Source organism: Octopus bimaculoides, chromosome 9 (assembly GCF_046866305.1).
Source record: "Octopus bimaculoides isolate indiv1 chromosome 9, ASM4686630v1, whole genome shotgun sequence".
Classification (NCBI taxonomy): Eukaryota; Metazoa; Mollusca; class Cephalopoda; order Octopoda; family Octopodidae; genus Octopus; species Octopus bimaculoides.
Window position 1 is genome coordinate 34861245 of NC_142936.1, and position 20822 is coordinate 34882066.

At 34.8% G+C, this 20822-nt stretch overlaps 1 protein-coding gene across 5 annotated transcripts in view; it reads left to right on the top strand.

The window, feature by feature from the left end:
* The window catches only part of LOC106868284 (uncharacterized), a 34940-nt gene extending 15662 nt beyond the window's left edge, over positions 1-19278 (top strand). Inside the window, exons 1-3 of one of the 5 annotated variants that reach the window (XR_016243110.1) lie at positions 7759-8291; positions 14934-18091; positions 18454-19278. Coding sequence is in view for 3 of the 5 variants with exons in the window: in XM_089357411.1 (XP_089213537.1) it covers positions 15275-16618 (1344 nt within the window). In the remaining 2 variants the exon portion in view is untranslated. Of the gene's footprint in view, positions 1-7757; positions 8306-14933 lie in introns of those variants that run through there. The other 4 variants (XR_016243111.1, XM_014913473.3, XM_014913472.3 and 1 more) reach the window with 4 other exon arrangements.
* The last annotated feature ends 1544 nt before the right edge of the window (positions 19279-20822 follow it).

A 20822-nucleotide genomic window follows, 5' to 3' on the forward strand; every position in this document is an offset into this window, starting at 1 on the left:
TTTATTATGATTATCTTTTTTATTGAAATTGACTCTCAGTTCACACATATGCACACACACATACACACATACGGTTACAGAGTGAACTAAATGTTATGTATTCTATACAAGATTTTAAAAAGCAAAGTGTGAGTAATTTAATGCATTAGTGATCTGATTGAAGCTTTGCCAGAACTCTTCAATTTTTGCAACCCTATTTTAACAATTCCATCTACAACTGCCTCTGGAGAGCGGTCCTTTTCTGCATTGAAGAGAATTAAAACTTACAAAAGAAATACATCAAGAGAGAAGAGACTTTCAGTGTTGGCCCTTATGTCAATTGAAAAAGATTTATTCCAACAACTGATTGAAACAGAAAATTTCTATGAGAATGTAATAAATATATTTGCCCTGAAAGATCAAAGAACTGAATTAATTTATAAATGATGTATGTAAATAATAATGTTTTTCTGCATCTTTTAAAAAATTTTTAAGCACATTAAAACATTGACCCTCATGGCCATGTTACAAAACTAATTTTGGTTCTCTTAATTAAAATTTTTTTTAAATATATCAGCTCAACCAATAAGTATGAGGGTGGGTTGAAAAGTTCATAGGCTGATTATGAGGGAGTGATGTTAGAAAGCTTGCAGGCATTCATTTCAACTCTACATATTCATAACTGCATTGTTTCCTTTCTGGTAAACTGAGATCTGACTGTTCAAAGAAGACTTCAAAAGTAGCTAGTAGCAACTTCTCTTGAAAATAGACAAAATTTGGCATCATGGAGTTGTCAAGTACCTTCAGAAAATGGCTTTATCCACCAAGGATGTTCATGCTGACATAATGGCGACATTACAGGATGATGCTCCAGCTTTAGTTGGCAGCTTAATTTAGAAGGGGAAGGGAGACTCTTGAAGATGACCCAATGTCTGGACGTCCTACAACTGCCACCACAGAGGAAAACATTGATTGTGTTCACCACATGTTGATGGATGACAGGCAATTGACTATAAATCAAATAGCCAATATTATTAGCATATCTCATAGGAGAGTTGAGAATATTTTGCACAATGAACTTGGTATGATGAAGGTTTATGCTTGATGAGTGCCACGTCTTCTGACACCAAGCTGATCAGATGACAGGATAATCTGACATTGAGGTAGATCTAACTGGTCTCTTTGAATGTTTCCAATCCCATGATGAGTGTTAAGTTCATCACTTTGTGCCAGAGATAAAGAGAAAAGACACAATCCATGCAGTGGAAACCTCCCTCCTCACCTGCTTGAAAGAAAACCAAGGTCATTTCATCTGTAGGGAAGGTGATGGCCTCAGTTATTTGGTATGCAAAAGGCATTGTGTTTATTAACTATTCTTCAAAAGGGCCACATCATTAATGGAGAATTGTATGCCAACTTGCTGAAGCAGTTACAAAATGTCCAGGAAAACTAACGATAGGGGTCTTCCTTTTGACTCCAGCACATGTCTTTGGTTTCAATGGCTGCTATGCATGACTGTGCCTTTGGACTAGTTCATCACCATTCCTATTCTCCTGATTTGACTCCATCTGTCTTTCAGATGGGACCAAATCAGGAAAAACACTTGGCTGGGAACCAGTATCACAGTGATGATGAAGTCACCTCTGTTGTTGATGATATTTTTGCCCAACAGGATGAAAGTTTCTTCACTAATGGGATCCAAGCACTGCAACACCAATGGATGAAGTGTGTGGACTGCAAGTGGGGACTATGTTGAAAAATAAACCTCATTTGATCACATTTTATGAGAATATTTTGGTCAGCCTATTAACTTTTTAGCCACTTCTATACACAACTGTACCCATACAGGAAAGAAGTCATAGCACTGTGATACATCATTCTCTGAAAGTAGCAATCTTCTTTCTCAGAAATGTATTTATATGGGAAAGAAACCATATTACTGTGATGTCTATTGGTTAATCATTTTCTCAAAATGGTATCTTAACTACTTATAAATATATTCATACAGAGGAGTAACCATATCATTGTGGTACTTGTGGTAAATCATTCTCTGAGTTGAACTAAGTAAACAGATACATTTATACAGGAGAGAAGCCATATAACTGTAATATCTGTGGTAAATCATTTTCCCAAAGTGTATGTATACTCACAGATGTATACATACAGGAGAGTAACCATATCATTGTGATATCTGTGGTAAACCATTCTCTCAAAATAGTGAATTAACTAAACATAAATACATTCAAATGTAGAAAAAGCCATACCACTCTCATATCAGTGATAAATTGTTCACTCAAAGAAGTGAATTAATTAAACATAAATGCATTCATACAGGAGTGAAGCCTTACCCTTATGATATCTTTGGTAATACATTCTCTGGAAGTTGTGATTTAATTGAACACTAGCAAGTTCATACAGGATAAAAACCATACCACTGTGATAAATCATTCTCTGATGGAAATATCTCGACTGTACACAAATACATTCATACAGGAGAAAAGCCATATTTGGTATAAATCATTTTCTGTAAGATGCAGCTTAACTAAACTGACACATTTATGCACAAGAGAAGCCATATCTTTGTGATATCTGTTGTGAATCATTCTCTTAGACAAATACTTTAACTGCTCACAAACACATTCATACAGGGGAGAACCAAATCACTGATAAATGTGGTAAATTATTCTCTTTAAGAAGTCCTTCAACTTTTAATTTAAGTATTCGTACAGAAGAGTAACTGCATTCATGTCAAAATTTAAATCATTATAAATATAGTGTTGCAAGTGTGTTGATTAATTTTTTCATTTTTTTCACTGTTATATCTAATTTTATGAATATTGATAGTTTCTTATTGGATAATCTAGTGATTTTATCAACACACAGTAGACATACCCCACATGGGACTATCAATATTCAGAGATATCAATATTGTTACTTTCCTAATGAGAAAAAAATTAATTTGATCAACAAAAATCAAGAAGTTTATGTATCTACTGTATTTACAAGTTGTTTGGGCAAAATTTGACAGTCTACATAAAAAGAAAAGAAAACATAATATCTTATCCAAAAATAAAAGTATTGTTAAAAAATCAAAAACTATCAACTAGGTTATGGTTGGGAGATAACAGTTTACTCAAAGTAGCCATACTCAGCTTCTACCATGGCTTCAAGATGGCTCTGAAATCAGGTGCATGCATTCCTCACTGTATCTCTGGGAAAATCTTTAAACACCTCCTTGATCTTGGCTACCGGCTTGGCTTTGGTGTTGCAGGCTGAGTAGTTGGTGCCTTTCTTGACCATGGCCTGCACACAGTAATCCATGAGATTACAACCAGAGGAATTAGGAAGCCAGAAATTGGGGCTGGTGAAGTTGTACAAATTCTCCAATAACCACTTCTGACTCTTTCTGGAGATATGGCAAGAAACTGAATCCTACATATGGCCTTCCAGCAGCAATCTTCTCCAGCCAGAGTTTGACCACAATCTCTAGCAGCTTCAAAGAGCTGTCTGAATGGAGCCCAAGGCCCAGTTCAAAGGTGTCGGATAGTATGATGTCACACTCAAGAGACACATCTAAAGACCATCATACTTTGGGGTAACTTGGTTTTCATGGTATGTGAGACATCAAATAGGTTTCAGGCAAGACACCTGTTGTTCTAGGTGTTGTGCAACTGGTCCTGACAGAAGTTCTTTTAACTTGAGATAAATCATATTATCCCTGGCTCAAAAGAAAGTCTCAGATTGTTCAGGAGCTTCTTTACCTTTGTCAAATGGTTTTACTTTGATCTTGGCTGGCAGAATTTGTCCTTTGTGCCTCATGTATGAATTATAGTGAAGGTCTTCATTTAGGGCCATCTTTATAGTGGTGACTCCAACAACCATCTTTCTCACCAAAGCATGGATTCTCTTGCTCAGATCTTCCATCACCTTGTCCTGCAATTGTTGGACAAGTTCTGGCATGCAGATGCACTCAGAACATCAGCTGCATCCCTTCCAGCTGGCCACTGTTTCATAGTCTCTATTGTAGCTGTCCTTGTCACATCTTAGAGCCTTTTCAGTGTTCACAGAGCATGAATCATCAGGTAAGTCTTTGAAAAAATGCACTCAGTATTCTCTGTTATGTAGCTGCTTTTAAGAAGGGCACAGAAATAAACACAGAAACCACAGAAATAAACACATTGAAGCAAAGCATGGTTGTTTGACCTGTTGAACCATCCTACCCCTGCCAACATGGAAAGTGAATGTAAAATGATGAAGGTGGTTCAAGCATATCCTTTTCCTTTTATTTTCTAGATACGGAGTAAGGAACCCCATGATATTTATAGGTCCTCTGAGACAGATTGATTTTTTTTCCTATGCTTTTTTAAAATTGTTACACATTGACATCTACAGAAAAGACATTTGGCAATTTTTTTCCACTCTATCAACCTCTTTACATTGCATGCATGCACCAAATGCAAAATTATTTCTGGTTACTTCAAATAAAAAAATTCTACCAGCTTTGACAATGCCCCTTGTTACCTTCAAACAATACAACCCAAAACTTGCTTCTCTACTCACCAAACTCTTCAATCTCTCATTCACTGTAGACATGTACTCTCATATTTGGAAACATGCTACAGTGTATCCTATTCTCAAGAAAGAGAACCTCACTGACCCTGCTAATTATCATTACACTTTCTTCTAATATCTCAAAGGTAACAGAATCAACCAGTAACAGTTATGTTCTCCAAAACATTAAAACTCTCCTCTTCCTTAATGACCACCAGTATGACTTACATAGAGCAAGATCCATTAGTGGCTCACTCTCTTTTATTGACCACCTTTGGGCTTTCAACTTATACAAATTAAGTGAAAGCAATGTTCTAAACATCAGTAAAGTTTTTGCATTTGATAGTATTGGGTTATTGTGATGAGGTAGTGGTCTGATAATCTGCAGGCAGTTATGGTTTGTTAGAGTTTTACAGTGAGAAAGAGGACAAGTATTAGGGTGTCTGTGTACTAATTGGGAATGTGAGCAGGGGTTGAAACATGTTGATGTAGAAAGTTGAAAATAGCAAAAGGTTTGGGTACTGCACAGGCAGCATCAGTATGGGATGGGCATAAATGCCACAAGGAGTTATGAGCATTGAAGCCATCAAGTGTGCTGACTTATGGGTCAAGTGAAATAAGATATATGCTCTCAATGAGGCAAGAGATGCTGGAGTTTTGTGGAGTTTGGAGAGCAGTAGAGGGAGCAGATGTATTTGAGAAAGTGACGGCAGGAGAATTTAAGCCAGAGTAATTGGAAACCCATACTGAAATCTGGAAGAATTGTATCTATGTATGTGCATGCACTACTTTTTGAAGTGAAGTTTGATTAGAGAATGCAGCCTGACAGTGGAGTACAGATGTTGAGAAAGTTAAGTCTCGGGGAAAAGGAATTGGAAGTCAAGCATTTCCTGCATGTCACTAAATGGCACTAAATGGCAGATAGAAATAACATGCACAAAATGATATCGTTCACCAAAACTTGTGGCGATGGTTGCAGTGTTGAAAGTACAAGGTCTTTATTACAATGATAACAGGACAAACCACAGCTTTGCTTGATGTGTATAATGGTTGCTTCTAATTGGCTAAAATTTCTAAAAATTTGCGAAATTTAAAAGCTACTAACTTTTTATTTATTAATTTATTATAATACAATACTAAATCGGTAATGGGGCGGGGCAAAATGAGTAATTCTTGATTTTGTATTATTTTCTCTTTATTTATTTGTAACCATTACATTGCAAGTATTGCATCATCATTTTGTACTGTCACATCATTGTTGGGAGTAAAAATTGATCAGGATACTTATTGTTGTTGAAGTTGAAACAGTTCCAAATATAGACAGGAGACAGGTACTTTTTTTTCAAGAAATTTTTCCTCAACTTTGACCCAATTGTAATTAAGGTTGCTAATAAAATTATAATTTTTGGTGCTCATCCATCAATATTCTTTTCTCTGTTGGGTTCCAAATCAATCTTTTCCCACACTAATGTCTAATTTGATAATTTTCAAATTTCAATAAGTGATGATTAAACTGAGGCAAAGTGAGTAATGACTAATTTCAATCATTTCTTCTCTTTAACTGCATGGTGTGTAAGTATATTGTGAAGAGAGGCACTCCAGCAGATTGTGAGGAAGCTATAGAGAATATTTTAAGTCAAATTTTTGGGATTTAGTCGAGTTTGGTTAGTTTCATATCATGTGCCATTTATCCATGATCCTCTTTCATCTGACCAGGATATTTAAAATTTTTATGACATTTCTGATATCTAAGGATGGATATTGGTGGGTATGAACCTTTTTTTAAATGTAATTCTGGAGAATTGAAGAGGCAAATTTGCCTTATTTTGTCTTATTCATTTTGCTCCAGCCAAATTTGTGTTTCATACGCTCAAAGAGAACAGTGATAATTTTCCGAAATAATGTTCTGAATATGTTATAGTGCTTTTGATGCACTAAGAGAAGGTCATTTGTTTAGTTGATATAGTTTTTGTAAGGTAGTGAGCATTTGTGAAAAATATATTTTTCGTCAAAGTCAAAAATGCAGTAAATCTTACTCATTGTACCCCACCCACCTATATAGGAAGAAAGCAAACTTAAGATACATTCACCCAGCAATGATTTATAAAAGATATCAATGTGTCTTTAATACTTACAGAAATATTTTACGAAAACTATTAAAGTCTTTTCTGTTTGGCTCACACTTTTTGAAAGTTTAAAATTAAGTGAATTTTTTCAAATTTGGTATATTGATGTAATTTTTCATGCTGAATCTGATGTTATTTACTTTAGAAAAAATGTTACAGAGGTTTAAAGTTTGATTATTTTTACTCAATCAGAAAACAAGATTTGGAAAACTGGCATTTTCTTCATAATAACTGTCTATGTCAATATGAGACAAAACATAACAATGATGGAAGTTTTAATAAGTTTCAATGAATAAAGTTGTGTAAAATGTTGGCATGCAAACAATATAAAATGGAAAAAAATCCTCCATGAGGTAGTGACAGCACAACAAAAGGGTAAAGTGCATGTGGTTAGAAAGCAGACTATATGTTGGTTTGTTACTATGGAAACAGTCACCAATATATCTGTAGTTTTCGAATTGCTTAAGCAGATTATGCCTTGGCTTGTTATTACAGATACAACCACCAATAACCCAAATTTGCAAACTTTAAAAGCTTTTAACTCTATATCTATTAATTTATGGCAAAAATGAATCTCATTTCCATAATTAACATACAAAACTACATCAGTACACCAAATTTGAAATCAATTGGAAGAAAATTAAAGGAATTGAAAAGTATGAGCCAAGCAGAAAAGATCCTAAAAAGTTAATAGCTTTTATCACATAAAGCGTGATGAGCCACGATCGTGACCGTCAGGCACAGGTTGACCGGCCACGATCGTGGCCCAGATAGATGCATTTAATTTATGGGAGTTTGTTGGGGTCTAATGTCTCACTCAAACTATTTTTTGTTTTTATGTGTGCATGGTAGTCTCATTTTCATAAAATGTGCTCAGCAGTCTATGCTATGTAAGTGCAAATCTAAGCGCTTTATGGGTTAAAGTTTGCAAATCCTATTTTCTGATTTTAAATCAAACTTTAAATCTCTAACATTTTGCTAATTTTTTTCTGGAACAAGCGAATAACAATATCAGATTCAGCGTTAAAAAATTATACCAATAAACCAAATTTGAAAAATTTCTCTTAATTTTAAAATTTCAGAAGGTGTGAACTACGCTTTTTCAGCCACCGCTACGTAAATAAAATAACGGGCAAAAGAGAGAGAGAAAGACAAACTTGGTGGGATCTGAAGGATATAACAGGTTCTTTTATTTATTTGTTCTTAATCATAGGCCGGTATAGAAGATATACCGACAGTCTTGCCAATGGTTCATTCGAAGGACGAGAGGATGTGTTGTTTCATCAAACTATGGGAGACAATAATGCAAAGTTATTTCTTAACTATATCATACTTCCTGTGTAAGGATGGTACTGGATCCCATCTGTCTTTATATCTATCTTCCTTATTCATTGTATCATGTAACAAAAGAAGCATGAGACCTCAATAAAATACATTTTAATGTATTAACAGGGATTGGGATTATCAGTTCAAATGCTTAAGGCAATTGATAATATTATTATTTAACTGATACGAAACAACTGATTTGTTAAAAGAAGTTATTGAGACTTCTGTATGTAAAGGTCTACACATGAGCATCTTGTTAAACTGTTATTGACACGACTCGACAAAGACTACACCCAAAGAGGTTTGAAGGTATGGATTCTTCAGTATGTGTCTATTATTGCATATCGTTTTAATTCTCTTGTTGTTTACATAACACCGGTTATGCTGATCTTTTAAAAGATGCAAAACAAGTATCTAACAAAAATTGGAATGTACTTCCATGTCTATAAGCGTCGAATTTGATATTTTTTCGGTCTCCTTGATATTTCTTGCTTAAATAACACCAGCGACATACAATTAGTAAACTCAAAAATAATATATCTGACAATAAAGCGTCTAGTTGACTCTTTGGCATGAAATAACTATAAAACTTAAAATTAAGAGCGGAATTGTGGTTTAAGCATCCCATATAACCTTTCTGTTTTTTTGAATTTTCAGAAATTGTTTTCAAATTTGCGTTCTACTCAAGAGAATTCATACAATTAAACGAAATAGTTAATTCATTCATTCTCGCACATGTTAATTGAGTATTGTCAGGGGAAGTAACACCAACTTGGTTTAATTTTCAATTAACCCATAAAGCGCTGGGATTTGCACTTACATAGCATAGACTGCTGAGCACATTTTATGAAAATGAGACTACCATGCACACATAAAAAAACAAAAAATAGTTTAAATATCTTCGTAATATATAATGGTGGCAAGTTTTACATCATCTGAAAAGTCATTAGTTGAACTATTAGTCCTCTTGCATTCTGGGGTGTATCGGAGCGTTTGAGTGACATTAGACCCCAACAAACGCCCATAAATTAAATGCATCTATCTGGGCCACGATCGTAGCCTGTCGACCTGTGCCTGACGGTCACGATCGTGGCTCGTCGCGCTTTGTGTGTTAAAAACGAAAAATATAGTTTTCAATTACTATTAGTGTTACTCGAGGCAATTGCAGTTTCCGCTGCAAGTAATCAGTGCTTCTGGGTAAACAACATTCTTTGTTTCCTGGTTAGGAGCATAGACAAATAAGTCTTGCAAACTACCAACCTTGGAGCAACCAACATAAAGTTGACCATAAGAAAAGCAAGCCTGTAGATTTCAAAGTCTGACCTTGAGCTTTATTAATAGACATTGCAAAGCAAAGCCGCACTGGGAATTATGTTCATTTGAACTCAAATGGCATGTCTGTTGGTTTGATTGGAATTCTTGGAATGAAAATCTCTTCCCCAAAGGCTCATCCAGTGATGATGGTAGCTTCTATCACATTAGGTGATAATGTCTTCACAATCAACCTTGTCCCATTGCATAATTTAGGAGGATCTAAATTTCTTAGAAGCATTATTAGGACTCCTACCTTCAGAAAAAGTTTATGTGGAGGAGTTCAGCTGGTTCAAGAGAATTAAGGAACTCTGTTGGGTAATGGACAGCTTGATTTTCATCAAGGACTGAATCAACTGATTTGTACTTCTTAATGACTGTTGGAATCTTATTCATTAATTCATGGTTAATCCTTGCTACTGTCTCAATTTTTGGAGCAAGAAACGCCCTTTCACTCAACCATTTATGTGAATTATAATTATTACTTAAGTCTGGCAATACCCTGTTCTTCAATTCAGCTGGGGAATTTACCATAATAGCAATATGAGCCAAATTCATATCACCATTCCCATCAAATGGTACTTTCCCATTTCCTAATTGGAGGAGTCAGGTTGAAAACTGTTCTGCACATTGGTCCCCGTGTATTAAAGCTTGCATGTTAGCATTGAAGGAGAATTTCTGTACTTTATTCCTTAGGTGTGAAGAGTTAATGCATGCTTTTATTTCATCAGATTTTGTTCATCTTGGAATGACTGGTAATGTCTGTCTAAAGTCTCCTGATAAAACTAATGTAACTCCTCCCATGCATTTATTGTTGCCTCTTATGTCTTGTAAGGTCTTATCAAGTCTATGTGACATGGTGCATTCAGCCCAAACGATCAGGTGGCATTGGCGCAACGCTTCTGTTGAACCTTTGCTTATGTTACAAATTGGACTGTCACTTGTGACCAGGTTTAACAGTAATTTAAGAAGAAGAATGAGCTGTTTGTCCTCCTGGAAGAAGTGGGGCAGCAATACCAGATGATGCCACATCAACTGCAATTCTTTTTTGTTGCCTTACCTTGGAGAGAAGCAATGTTGTTACAAGTGTTTTACCTGTGCCACCAGGAGCATCAAGAAAGAAAATTCTACTGCTTTTTTCTCTGACTGATGAAATAATTTTATCATATGCACAGCATTGTTCTGGAAGAAGTTTAGATTCATGTTCATTCACAAATGCAGCCAAGTCTGTGATTGTCATAATTCGTCTCTCTTGCTATGTCTTTTGAAGTTCAATCACTAATTTTAACAGTTTGTTTTTGGCAGTCCAGAGCCAGACTCTAGCAGATTTTTGCCTCCCATGGCCAAAACTTGATCCTCAGTTTTAATCAGTGCTTGGTTAAAAATTGTTTAGAGAACTGAATACTGATATCTGAGTTTGCCTGCATACTTTATGTCATCAGCCATGTCCTCATGATGTTTCATCCAAAGCAGTAAGGGACTGCCAAGTTGACACATGTTCCAGTATAATTGCAAAAAAGTTATGGAATTTCCTTGGAGAATCTGATACTGATGTTTCGGTCAATGCAAGGTCCCAATGCTAATCATTTTCTAAAAAGCCTTGTTGACAGCATTCTTCCCTATAAGTTTCACACACATGACCATTTACTCACCTCGAATCTTGGAATGATTTAGAATCACGTACTTCATGCAGAAGGAGCTGTATTGTTTCTCCAGGTGTAATACTTGGGTAATTGTGGTTAAGGGAGTTTTCTTGCATCTTCATCTACTTGACACAACTTAAAAAAGGCAGGAAGGGTAGTTTCTTTTGGAGAAAATGCTTGTTGCAAGGCTGTTTGTTTTGTAAAGATAACCCTGTGGCCATTCTCTAGATGGACACTCAAATGAATGATAGCTGGGTACCTCTCATGGATGAGAAAATTGAATATGCACCAAAATGCCTCATCGGTACTGATGTATCTTCCTCTGTCATACTGTGCAACTTTGTCATTTTTATGGATCTGCTAACTGCCATTCTGTATACGAGTGTATGTTGCAGCATCTAAACCTTTGTTTATATATTTGCAAGCATATTTAATAGAGTTAACAGAGTTGCAGAATTCAACATTGACTCCAGCTACCTGTACTCATCTTTGCTTCACTGTAGAATACTGATCATCTACCCTGTCTCCTCTTGTAGAGAGTGAGAACATTGTTTTCGGAAACATTTTCAAAAATTAAAATGGGTATTAAATGAAAAAATGAGTTACGTGAATATCTTCACAAGAGTGATGGAAATAAATGGCGATTGTGGAATACCCCACGCACACACACAGACATATACACACAGTATAAAACATCAGATGAAATGGACATGTGTGTGAGAGAGAGAAGGGGTGTGTTGTCATGTATACGTACATACATAAATATGCATACATCTTTTTTGTATGTATGTATGTGTGCATGTGTGAGAGAGAGAGAGACAGACAGACAGAGTGAGTACCACTTATACATCACTCTTTCTCTCTCTCTGTCTCACACACACGCACACATACATACGATAAAGATCACTCTCTCCCGCTTTCTCTCACAAACACACACACATGTATACAGATGTACATACAAAAACGTGTGTGTGTGTGTGAGAGAGAGAGAGAGAGAGGGGGGGGGGAAGAGAACATTGCAAACAATAAAAGAAATAAACATGAAATGAAAAAAATCATATAAATAAAAGCTCATTTGTACCAAATATTTTAATTTGTGAACTTAGTAAGTATTTCTTTTAGTAATTTATCGTAGTTGTTTACAAATAGCGAATTAAAACTTGAAATGAAAAGATTAAAATAGAGAGTGAGAGGCTTTGCAAATAAAAACAAAATTTTGCTGTTGCTGTGTCAATACTGGAAGTTGACATTGAGAAACCTTTTTAAGGAAGTGAATCATATATATATAAAGCAATATTATCTATTTTTAATTAAAAAAAAAAAAAACTGAAGATCTTATTATGTATCTGAGGTTAAATTATTCATGCATCCCAAGTATGGAAGCAATTCGCACAGCTGTTTTCGTGTGAAAAGCAAATACACATACACACAGGTCTGTTTTATATGAGATATATATATTTTGCTTCAAATTTGTGTGAATGTATGTAGAATAATATATCAGTTGAATAAAATTAAAACATGGTCTGGTTTTCATATTTTTTATTATGGTATTTTAACATTAAAACAGATATTTTGTAATGCTCATAAAGTTAAATTCGTGCTTTCATACATAGAGTAATCATTAGATTTCAAATGTGTTTAACTGACAACTTTAGTACCTCTTAGAATGCTCCAACAAGCTGAATTTTTAGAATATGATTTTGACCGATCTGCATGCAGCTTAAACATCACAGTTTGCCAGGCATACTAATATTCTGTAATGTATGTGAAATGAGGAAAATGTTAGAAATAACGGCCAAATCTCTGGAAAATAATTGTTTCCAAAATTAAAATTTTTTAAACCCTACCCCCATATACACTCCTTTTTCAAGTCCCACAAAACCACCTAAGGCTGGAATGAGGCACACATCCTTTGAGAAACACTGCAGACGATATTTAGAAGACCTCAGTGTACTTTGTCAACATGCTAGAAGTAACAGCAAAATTTCCCTTAAATCATTTGCCCCTTTTTCTTATTTAAAAGAAAATTCTTTGGATTCCTGTTTTCATCAATGGAGATTATGATTTTGGAAAGAAATGAAAAGTTAATAAGAAACAAACAACCACATTTCTAATTTACTCTTGTCCCACCAATATTTTGGACTTTCATGTTTTTTTTTTTATTATTATTATTAAATGTTCACAAATATGGAAATGAACAGCTCTGAAAAAATTTTATTTTCATCTTTAATACTGCAACCATCAAGTATCAGAACTTCAGTTATCAATTATGTCACGTGGAAAGAGATGGGGATCATCGTGGTCAAGAGATGATGCCAAAAGGTGTCGGAAAGAAGCAAGGGCAAGGGGACAACAGGAAACAGCTGAGATGATAGCAGGATAAGAGAGTCATGCAACAAGAAGGAGGTGAAGAGAGACTGAGGAAGATAGGATGAACATCTCCAGGATGTGAGATAAAGAACAAATAGCAGAAGACTTGCAAAAACGTCTGAGATGAGGGCTGCATGACTCTTAAACTACAGTGTGAGGAAAGAAAGAAGGACAGAGGAGCAATGGAAAGAAATGGATCCACTTTTTCTGCTGATGTATCTGTGATAAATAAAATATGCTCTTACTATCATGCATTCTTGTTCTGTGATGAAACTGCAAATTTCTGCTGCATGAAGGGAAAAGTTTGTATTGACAATTTACAATCTCTACCAAATGAACTTATCCGTTTATACAACAGTGATGACCATCTTGCAAAAGAATTCAGGAAGAATATCAGACAATACAACTGCCTCTTCCAAATGACATCATTCAGTGGGAAAGAAGTTATTCCTAAAAGAAACATATGGAATCCCTCCGTTGTCATTCATGGCCAGATCCATCACCATATTGGACAGCTACTCACAATTTTCTTTAGACATTAAATTGATTACTATTGTTTGGATAGTGCCAATTAAATAAGTCTAGAAGTTAGGTTAAATATATATACATGTATAAGTACCATGAATTCCCATTCTACAAACTGGCAAACAATTCTCTGAATACTTTACCAGGCAACACTGGGTAGTAAGTCTAGTACTGTTTAAAAGTTTGATGGTAGGTTACCATTAGAGATTAATTATGAACTTCCGTTCGTTGATTATAAATGTTCTTTAGTTATAGGTCTCCATTGATTTTAGTTGTAAGTGATGAATGACAGTTAGTTAAAGTGATGTTATTCCTTTGGTTCATTTTAATTATGTTTTCATGTTAGTATTTCCATTATGATTTTGGTGTTTTAGTCAATCTTATATGGTTTTTGTAGGGGATAATATATTTTCTATAATTAAAATTTATATTTAATAGATATTGGTCTACACTGGTTTATTCCCATGTGTTGTTTTTTGAGATAACTGAAACCTGATAGTTGAAGTGATCTATTATTCTACTAGTTTATATTTGGATTGTTCTAACATTTTTGTGTTTTATTTATATGTTATAGATTGTTAGGTAGCAATGTCTTGGTTTACATTCTTTAATTGATCCATATATTTTCAGTTCTAGGTTGATTTTTCCTTAAGTTATTATTTTATGTTTTATGTATTGGCAAACTGTGTTTTGAACTATGTTCACTAACATTTAGTTTACTAATTTGATTTAATGTTTTATGGTTTCTAAGTTCCATAATTCTTTGGATGGCAATGTTCATTTTGATATTTTTTGTTTTCTGTATTCTTTTCTTTTTAATTTATGTGCTTTGTAGCTATAGGTATGAAGCAATTTATGTTTAAGATTTGATATTTGTCACAATAAGCAGGTGTAGACATAATGGACATGTTGCTCAAATATTTTCCTCCTGCTTCTTGCCTATTAATTCCTAGGCAGTGTTTAACTTTTTTTTAACACAGTTGAGACCATATATATGCTTGCATGTATTATATGCATCTTTATATGTATAAATGCATATATATGTGTGTGTGTGTATTCTTTCTCCTACAGTTGTCTAATCATATCTTTTCTTGCTTTACAGTTTTGCTGAGTTTTCCCTTACAAACTGTTGTGGAACATCTATGCGCACCAGAGTGACTGCTACCAATCATTTATGGATTCACTATTTTGTATAACTCACATAGCATCCATTAACCATATCTGCTCATCTGAATGTGAAAACAGAATTTTTTTCAACTAAAACTATGTGTGTCATTTGGAGAGTATTTAGTTACTAACAAGCACTCTAGTGGTAAGTAGAAAATAAAACTACACTGCACATTTTGAACATTTATAAACAGTGTCTCATGACATCCAAGAAATTCAACTGTAACAGATACTCACAGACACTTCTCAGATTTTAAGAATTTGTTAGGAATTAATATGGAGGATATTGATCGCATAGACACTTCTAACACAACTGTTTTTACAAATGTAGATTCAGTTACACAGACTTACAGTGGTGGGAAACGTTTATGTGGCAAAACATTTTCTAAACAAAGAAATATTTCTGAATACCGTTGTCAGATTTGTAGGAAAATGTTCTCTTCAGAAAATGAAGTCATCACACACAGAGAAATACATAATAAAGAAAAACGTTATTATTGTGAAGTATGTGGGAAAAATTTTGTCTCTAACAAAAAATTAACAATACACAAAAGAATACATACTGGAGAGAAACCTTATCACTGTAAAATATGTGGAAAATCATTCTCTGTTAATTCAAATCTTATAGTTCACAAAAGGATACACACTGGGAAAAAACCCTATCATTGTGAAATCTGTGGGAAATCCTTCATTCAGAATTCTCATCTTGTAGTTCACAAATCAATACATACTGGAGAAAAACCTTATTACTGTGAAATTTGTGGCAAGTCTTTTGCCTCTAACAGTAATGTAAGAAAACACATAAGATTGCACACTGGAGAAAAATCGTTTCAGTGTGAAATTTGTGGGAAATCATTCATTGAGAATTATCCTCTGGTTCTCCATAAACGTAGTCACACTGGAGAAAAACCCTTCCACTGTGAAATATGTGGCAAATCTTTCATTGAGAATTATCATCTTCTTATCCATAAACGTAATCACACAGGGGAAAACCCCTTCTACTGTGAAATATGTGGCAAATCTTTTGCTCATAATTCAGGTCTTGTTATTCACAAACGTAGTCACACTGGAGAAAAACCCTTCCATTGTGAAATTTGTGGGAAATCATTCTCTGTTAATTCTAGTCTTGTAGTTCACAAACGCAGACACACTGGAGAAAAACCTTATTGCTGTGAAGTATGTTCAAAATCTTTTATCACTCACACTCTATTAAAAACACACCAACAAATACACACTGGGGAAAACATGTTTCATTGTGAAATATGTGGGAAAACTTTTCTCCACAATGCTAATTTCATAAGACACAAAATAATACACACTGGAGAAAAACCTTATCATTGTGAGACATGTGGGAAATCTTTTATCCAGAATAGTGACTTAACCAAACACAAAAGAACACATACTGGAGAAAAACCCTTCCACTGTGAAATATGTTTGAAATCATTTGCTGTTAAATCTAATCTTGTAGTTCACAAAGCAATACACTCTGGAGAAAAACTCTTCCACTGTGAAATATGTGCAAAATCATTCTCTGATAATTCTACTCTCAAAAGACACAAAAACATACACACCAGAAAGAAGCCTTTTGAATCAAACATGAAAAATCTTTCTCTTCTATAAATAAGTGCACCTTGAAGAATATATTGGAAATCATTCTCCATAAATTCTCACCTTTTATATCTATGAAAATGCTCTTCATTGAGATAAACCCTATCATGTAAATATTTGGAAAATCTTTTTTCGTGAATTACACACTTGTTGAGAAATGAGTACTCAGGAAAAAAGATCTAGCAAAGTTTGTTGAAAATCATTCCAAAGTCAGTCTACACTTGTAATCTACAGTTGAATACTGGCTAGAGAAAAATTATCATTGTCATTCATCATCATTTTATATTCACTTTCAATGAGTTGGACAGGGCATCACAGTATGAATCAGTTCTTATCTGGAATTACTGCAACAAGCAGGGGTTGAAACATGTTAATGTAGAAAGTTGAAAATAGAATGTACTGGGTGCATTTTGTCAACCCCGCCCCCAGCATTAGTGGGGTTACTTACCTTGTGTGCCATAAGAACAGAGTTTTCACTACCCTATGATGTATTCATTCACTCAAACTAATGTGTCCATAATTACATCACCAGAGTAATGCAGCAAATAAAAGTGAGGGATGAATGATGGGAAGAGAAAGGCTAATCATATGGTTTAGCAGATACTACCTTCCTTTGTTGCACTGATAAAATAATGCAAATAGAAAGAAAATGGAAAGATGGTGAATGTTGTGAAAATGAGTAAGAGTGATGAGTGATGAGCACTAGAAAGTTTGTTATGTCTTGTTTCTACTCATTCCCCAACTACTTAACAGAGTGCATTGGATGCTTTTTACTTATTTATTTTTTGCTCTGTACACTTTACAGAGTGTACTAGGTGAATGTAATTGTGGCCCCAAACTAGAGAGGTTTCTTTTTGCCTCATAAGACTAAAGAGTTATCACTACTTTTTTCTGTATTCATTCACTCAATATTGATAGAGTGATACCAGAAGAAACCCAGAATGAATGAATGGGTCAATGGAACATATGTATAAGAGTAGAAACAGAGTAATTGGCATGAGCATAGGAGAGGTAGAGTGCAAGAATATTCACTGTTGGTATAGAAAGGGTGATAGCTAAGCATATTTAGAGCATGATGGTTGGTGGGGATTGAATAAAAGTAGATTCAGTGCCATTCCTCAGTGTGGTTTGTAGAGAGAGATGTACAGGTCTAATGACTTTCCTAACATCCTTAGCAGTGGCAGCTTGTATATAGGAACTGCAGCACCCCCTATTTTCACTCGATATTATCGATAACATTCAATATAACAAGTCCTTTTTTCTTTAATTCTTTCTTTATACTTGTACATTATATAATCCTTAAGCTTAATGTCAGTAGCCATCCCCTAGTTTATGAAAAAAATACAAAAATCCTTATATAGAACTCTGCACTTCACAGTTCCGGCGATGCAGTGTTTGGCTGTTGTGTGCATGCTCACATGTCTGAGATAGGAAGCTTCACGCTAGGGAGAGACAGCACTATCATTCACTCAGTGCTGGTGAAAGGTAATGTTTCTTTTTGACTCTGCATATGTTGTGCTTAAAAACGTGTTTATATTCTTGAATGTGATGAAGTGTAGAATTAGATTATTATCCTGCTTCCAGCTTCAGTGTTGCTGCCAGGATTTGAAAAATAGGGCAGATTTTCCTCCCTTATTTTGTGAATTAGGGGGGATTTTTGAAAAACAAGGGGGAATTCATGGCAGTGTTCAGTGAACAAATTAAACACACTGCCTGGCAGTGGCTAAAACATGAGCCAATCAAGTTTATGTATAAATATTCTTTTTATATGTTTGTTTCCTATTACACAATATTAAAACAACGGCTAAAAATTTTCTGATGCAGCACCCTACTAATTTTATCTACAGGCCACCACTGAAGAGAGGATGAGTAATAATGATGTATGGTAACGATATGAGAAGGTATCACGACAGTGGTTGATGTAGAGACAACAGGGACGTTAAGCAAAGGACCTAAATATTTATATGTATATATATGTAAATCCCAGCTACTTTCAACATTCATTTCACCATGTTTGAATGACTTGGTGAGTTCTCTCTAGCACTATATATATGTGAATGTGTGTGTGTATGTTAGTAATATTTGTGGCAGACAATGAATGAGAATTTTTTGTCCACAATATTAATATATCATTTCAGTGAAATAGCGTAGCCAAATCTGCCTCATGCAAAAAGTTGTAAATAGTAAGTTTCATTAGTTTCCTTTTTCTATTCTTAGTTGCTGTATATTGAAAAATATTCAAGTAGAAAATGATGATGATTATGAATATATTTACTTTACAAACTGCAGAATTGACTGCCTTACTAACTGCAGGTTTTTGTAAAATAGTTTACCAACCATAAAAATATGTAGTTTCAAGTGGCATAAGGAACTGCATTCAATAAACCAGAATGCTGTAGAATTAACTATTTTACTGTTGCTATTTTTATTACTTTTCTATTTCTTTTCCTGTTTTTATCCCTTTTTCCTTTCATCTCACAGTCTATGGTTGCATATGAAAGTGAAATATTCATAGCCGTTTATTTTTTCAATGAGATGTGAGAAAAAAATAAACTTCAATTAAAAATAAAACACAAACTTAATTTTTCTTTATGTTGTATGTGTGAATTCAATGAATAAATTCATTGTTTTTTTTTTTATTCCGCTTCTTCAAATAAATTACTTGAAACTAATGCTACTATTTTTCACTGAGTTCACATGATGTATTCATTTCTTTCTTTTCTGTTCAATAGGTGTCGTCTGAGTGATATGAGGTTGCCCTCAATGACTGTTTGAACCACTTTTATATATTATTCCAGTGTTATTGCTGCTGTGTGTCAGTAGTTGTTAGTATCTTTCTTGTCTTAACATTTATGCTGAAAACCTCTTTGAGTGCCCAGTTTAGTATCCCAAATGCTGGTGTTAGCACTAATACTACATGCCATATTGTCAGTTCTTTTTTTGCTTTATCAATTTTAAGGTGCTCCAAGGTTCAATTGTCTCTTAGTCTTCTGTATAGTAACAACTTACTTGCCACCATTTTCAATAAGACCTACATTTACATAGATGACACTATCCTTCATTACTCTCGAACATTCTCCAGCTATAAATTACCCATTTGCAACCTTGGTACCACATGCCAAGTACCCACTAACTCTATGAACAGAGGCTTTGAAAGTATTCTCCAATGAAGATACGCCTATCTTGTCTTTTTCCAGTAGCAAAAAAGCACAAATGCCACTCATCAAGGAAATAATATTGCACCACACTCCACTTAAACATGAATCGCACTTATCAAGAGTCCTCAGAATCACTTCAATAGTTGTTAAGTTTCAGTATCTCTGAGGTTTTATCCTGGCAAAAAAGTACATCCTTAACATAGGATGGCATCCAATAACTGAGCCTTCTCTTCAGGCAAGAAGATATTTCAACTTCTAGTAATTACTGATACCTGACAAAGCTCAGCTGAGGTTCACAATGGTGTATTGCTTTCACATTTGAAATGTTGCTACTGCTAACATATACAAGCATCCTCGACTGCATCCAGGAAGCCTCCCAGCATTCCCACTGACAATAGATACACTCCAGTCTATGGCCCACAGGCATGCTGTTTACTTTCTCAACTTTTTCTACTGTTACTATAATGTTTGCTCCTTGGAGCTGGATATGCTCAAGCCATCTCCTGTCAAGCACTCCTGTCTACTTGTCCATCTTCTTACCATCACCCTTATTGTGTCCAACCCTCAGGTCCTGCACTGATCAGTATGCCCAATCCTTCCTTTCCAGAACATTGGCCCTCTGGAATTCTTTACCTGCTCATCAAGTGTCGGATTTCAAAGGTTCAAGAGTAGCATTAATGGTATTAATTCCACTGGTGTAGAATCACCAACAAACCAAATAAGGCTTTTCCTCCAGACTCCGCAAATATAAAAAAAAAACACATTCATTATTGGAGATAGGGGAGAGAGACCATTGACATCCATTGTCTAGGTAAGTGTCTTTCCTCAATTGATGACCAAATATGAACACTTAACCTGACCAAACTCTGTTCATATGCTCTATAAGAATATTGTGGCCAACCCAAATTGTCTCTTACTGTCATGAATTTATCAGAACATAACTTAAGATCATCAGCAGGAAAGGTGTGTGTGACTTTTTTCTCTCCTTGGCAGATCCTAACTTGTAGCCCTTACATATCACTTGTAGGGTTGACAAGTTCAGTGCAAGAATGAACCTT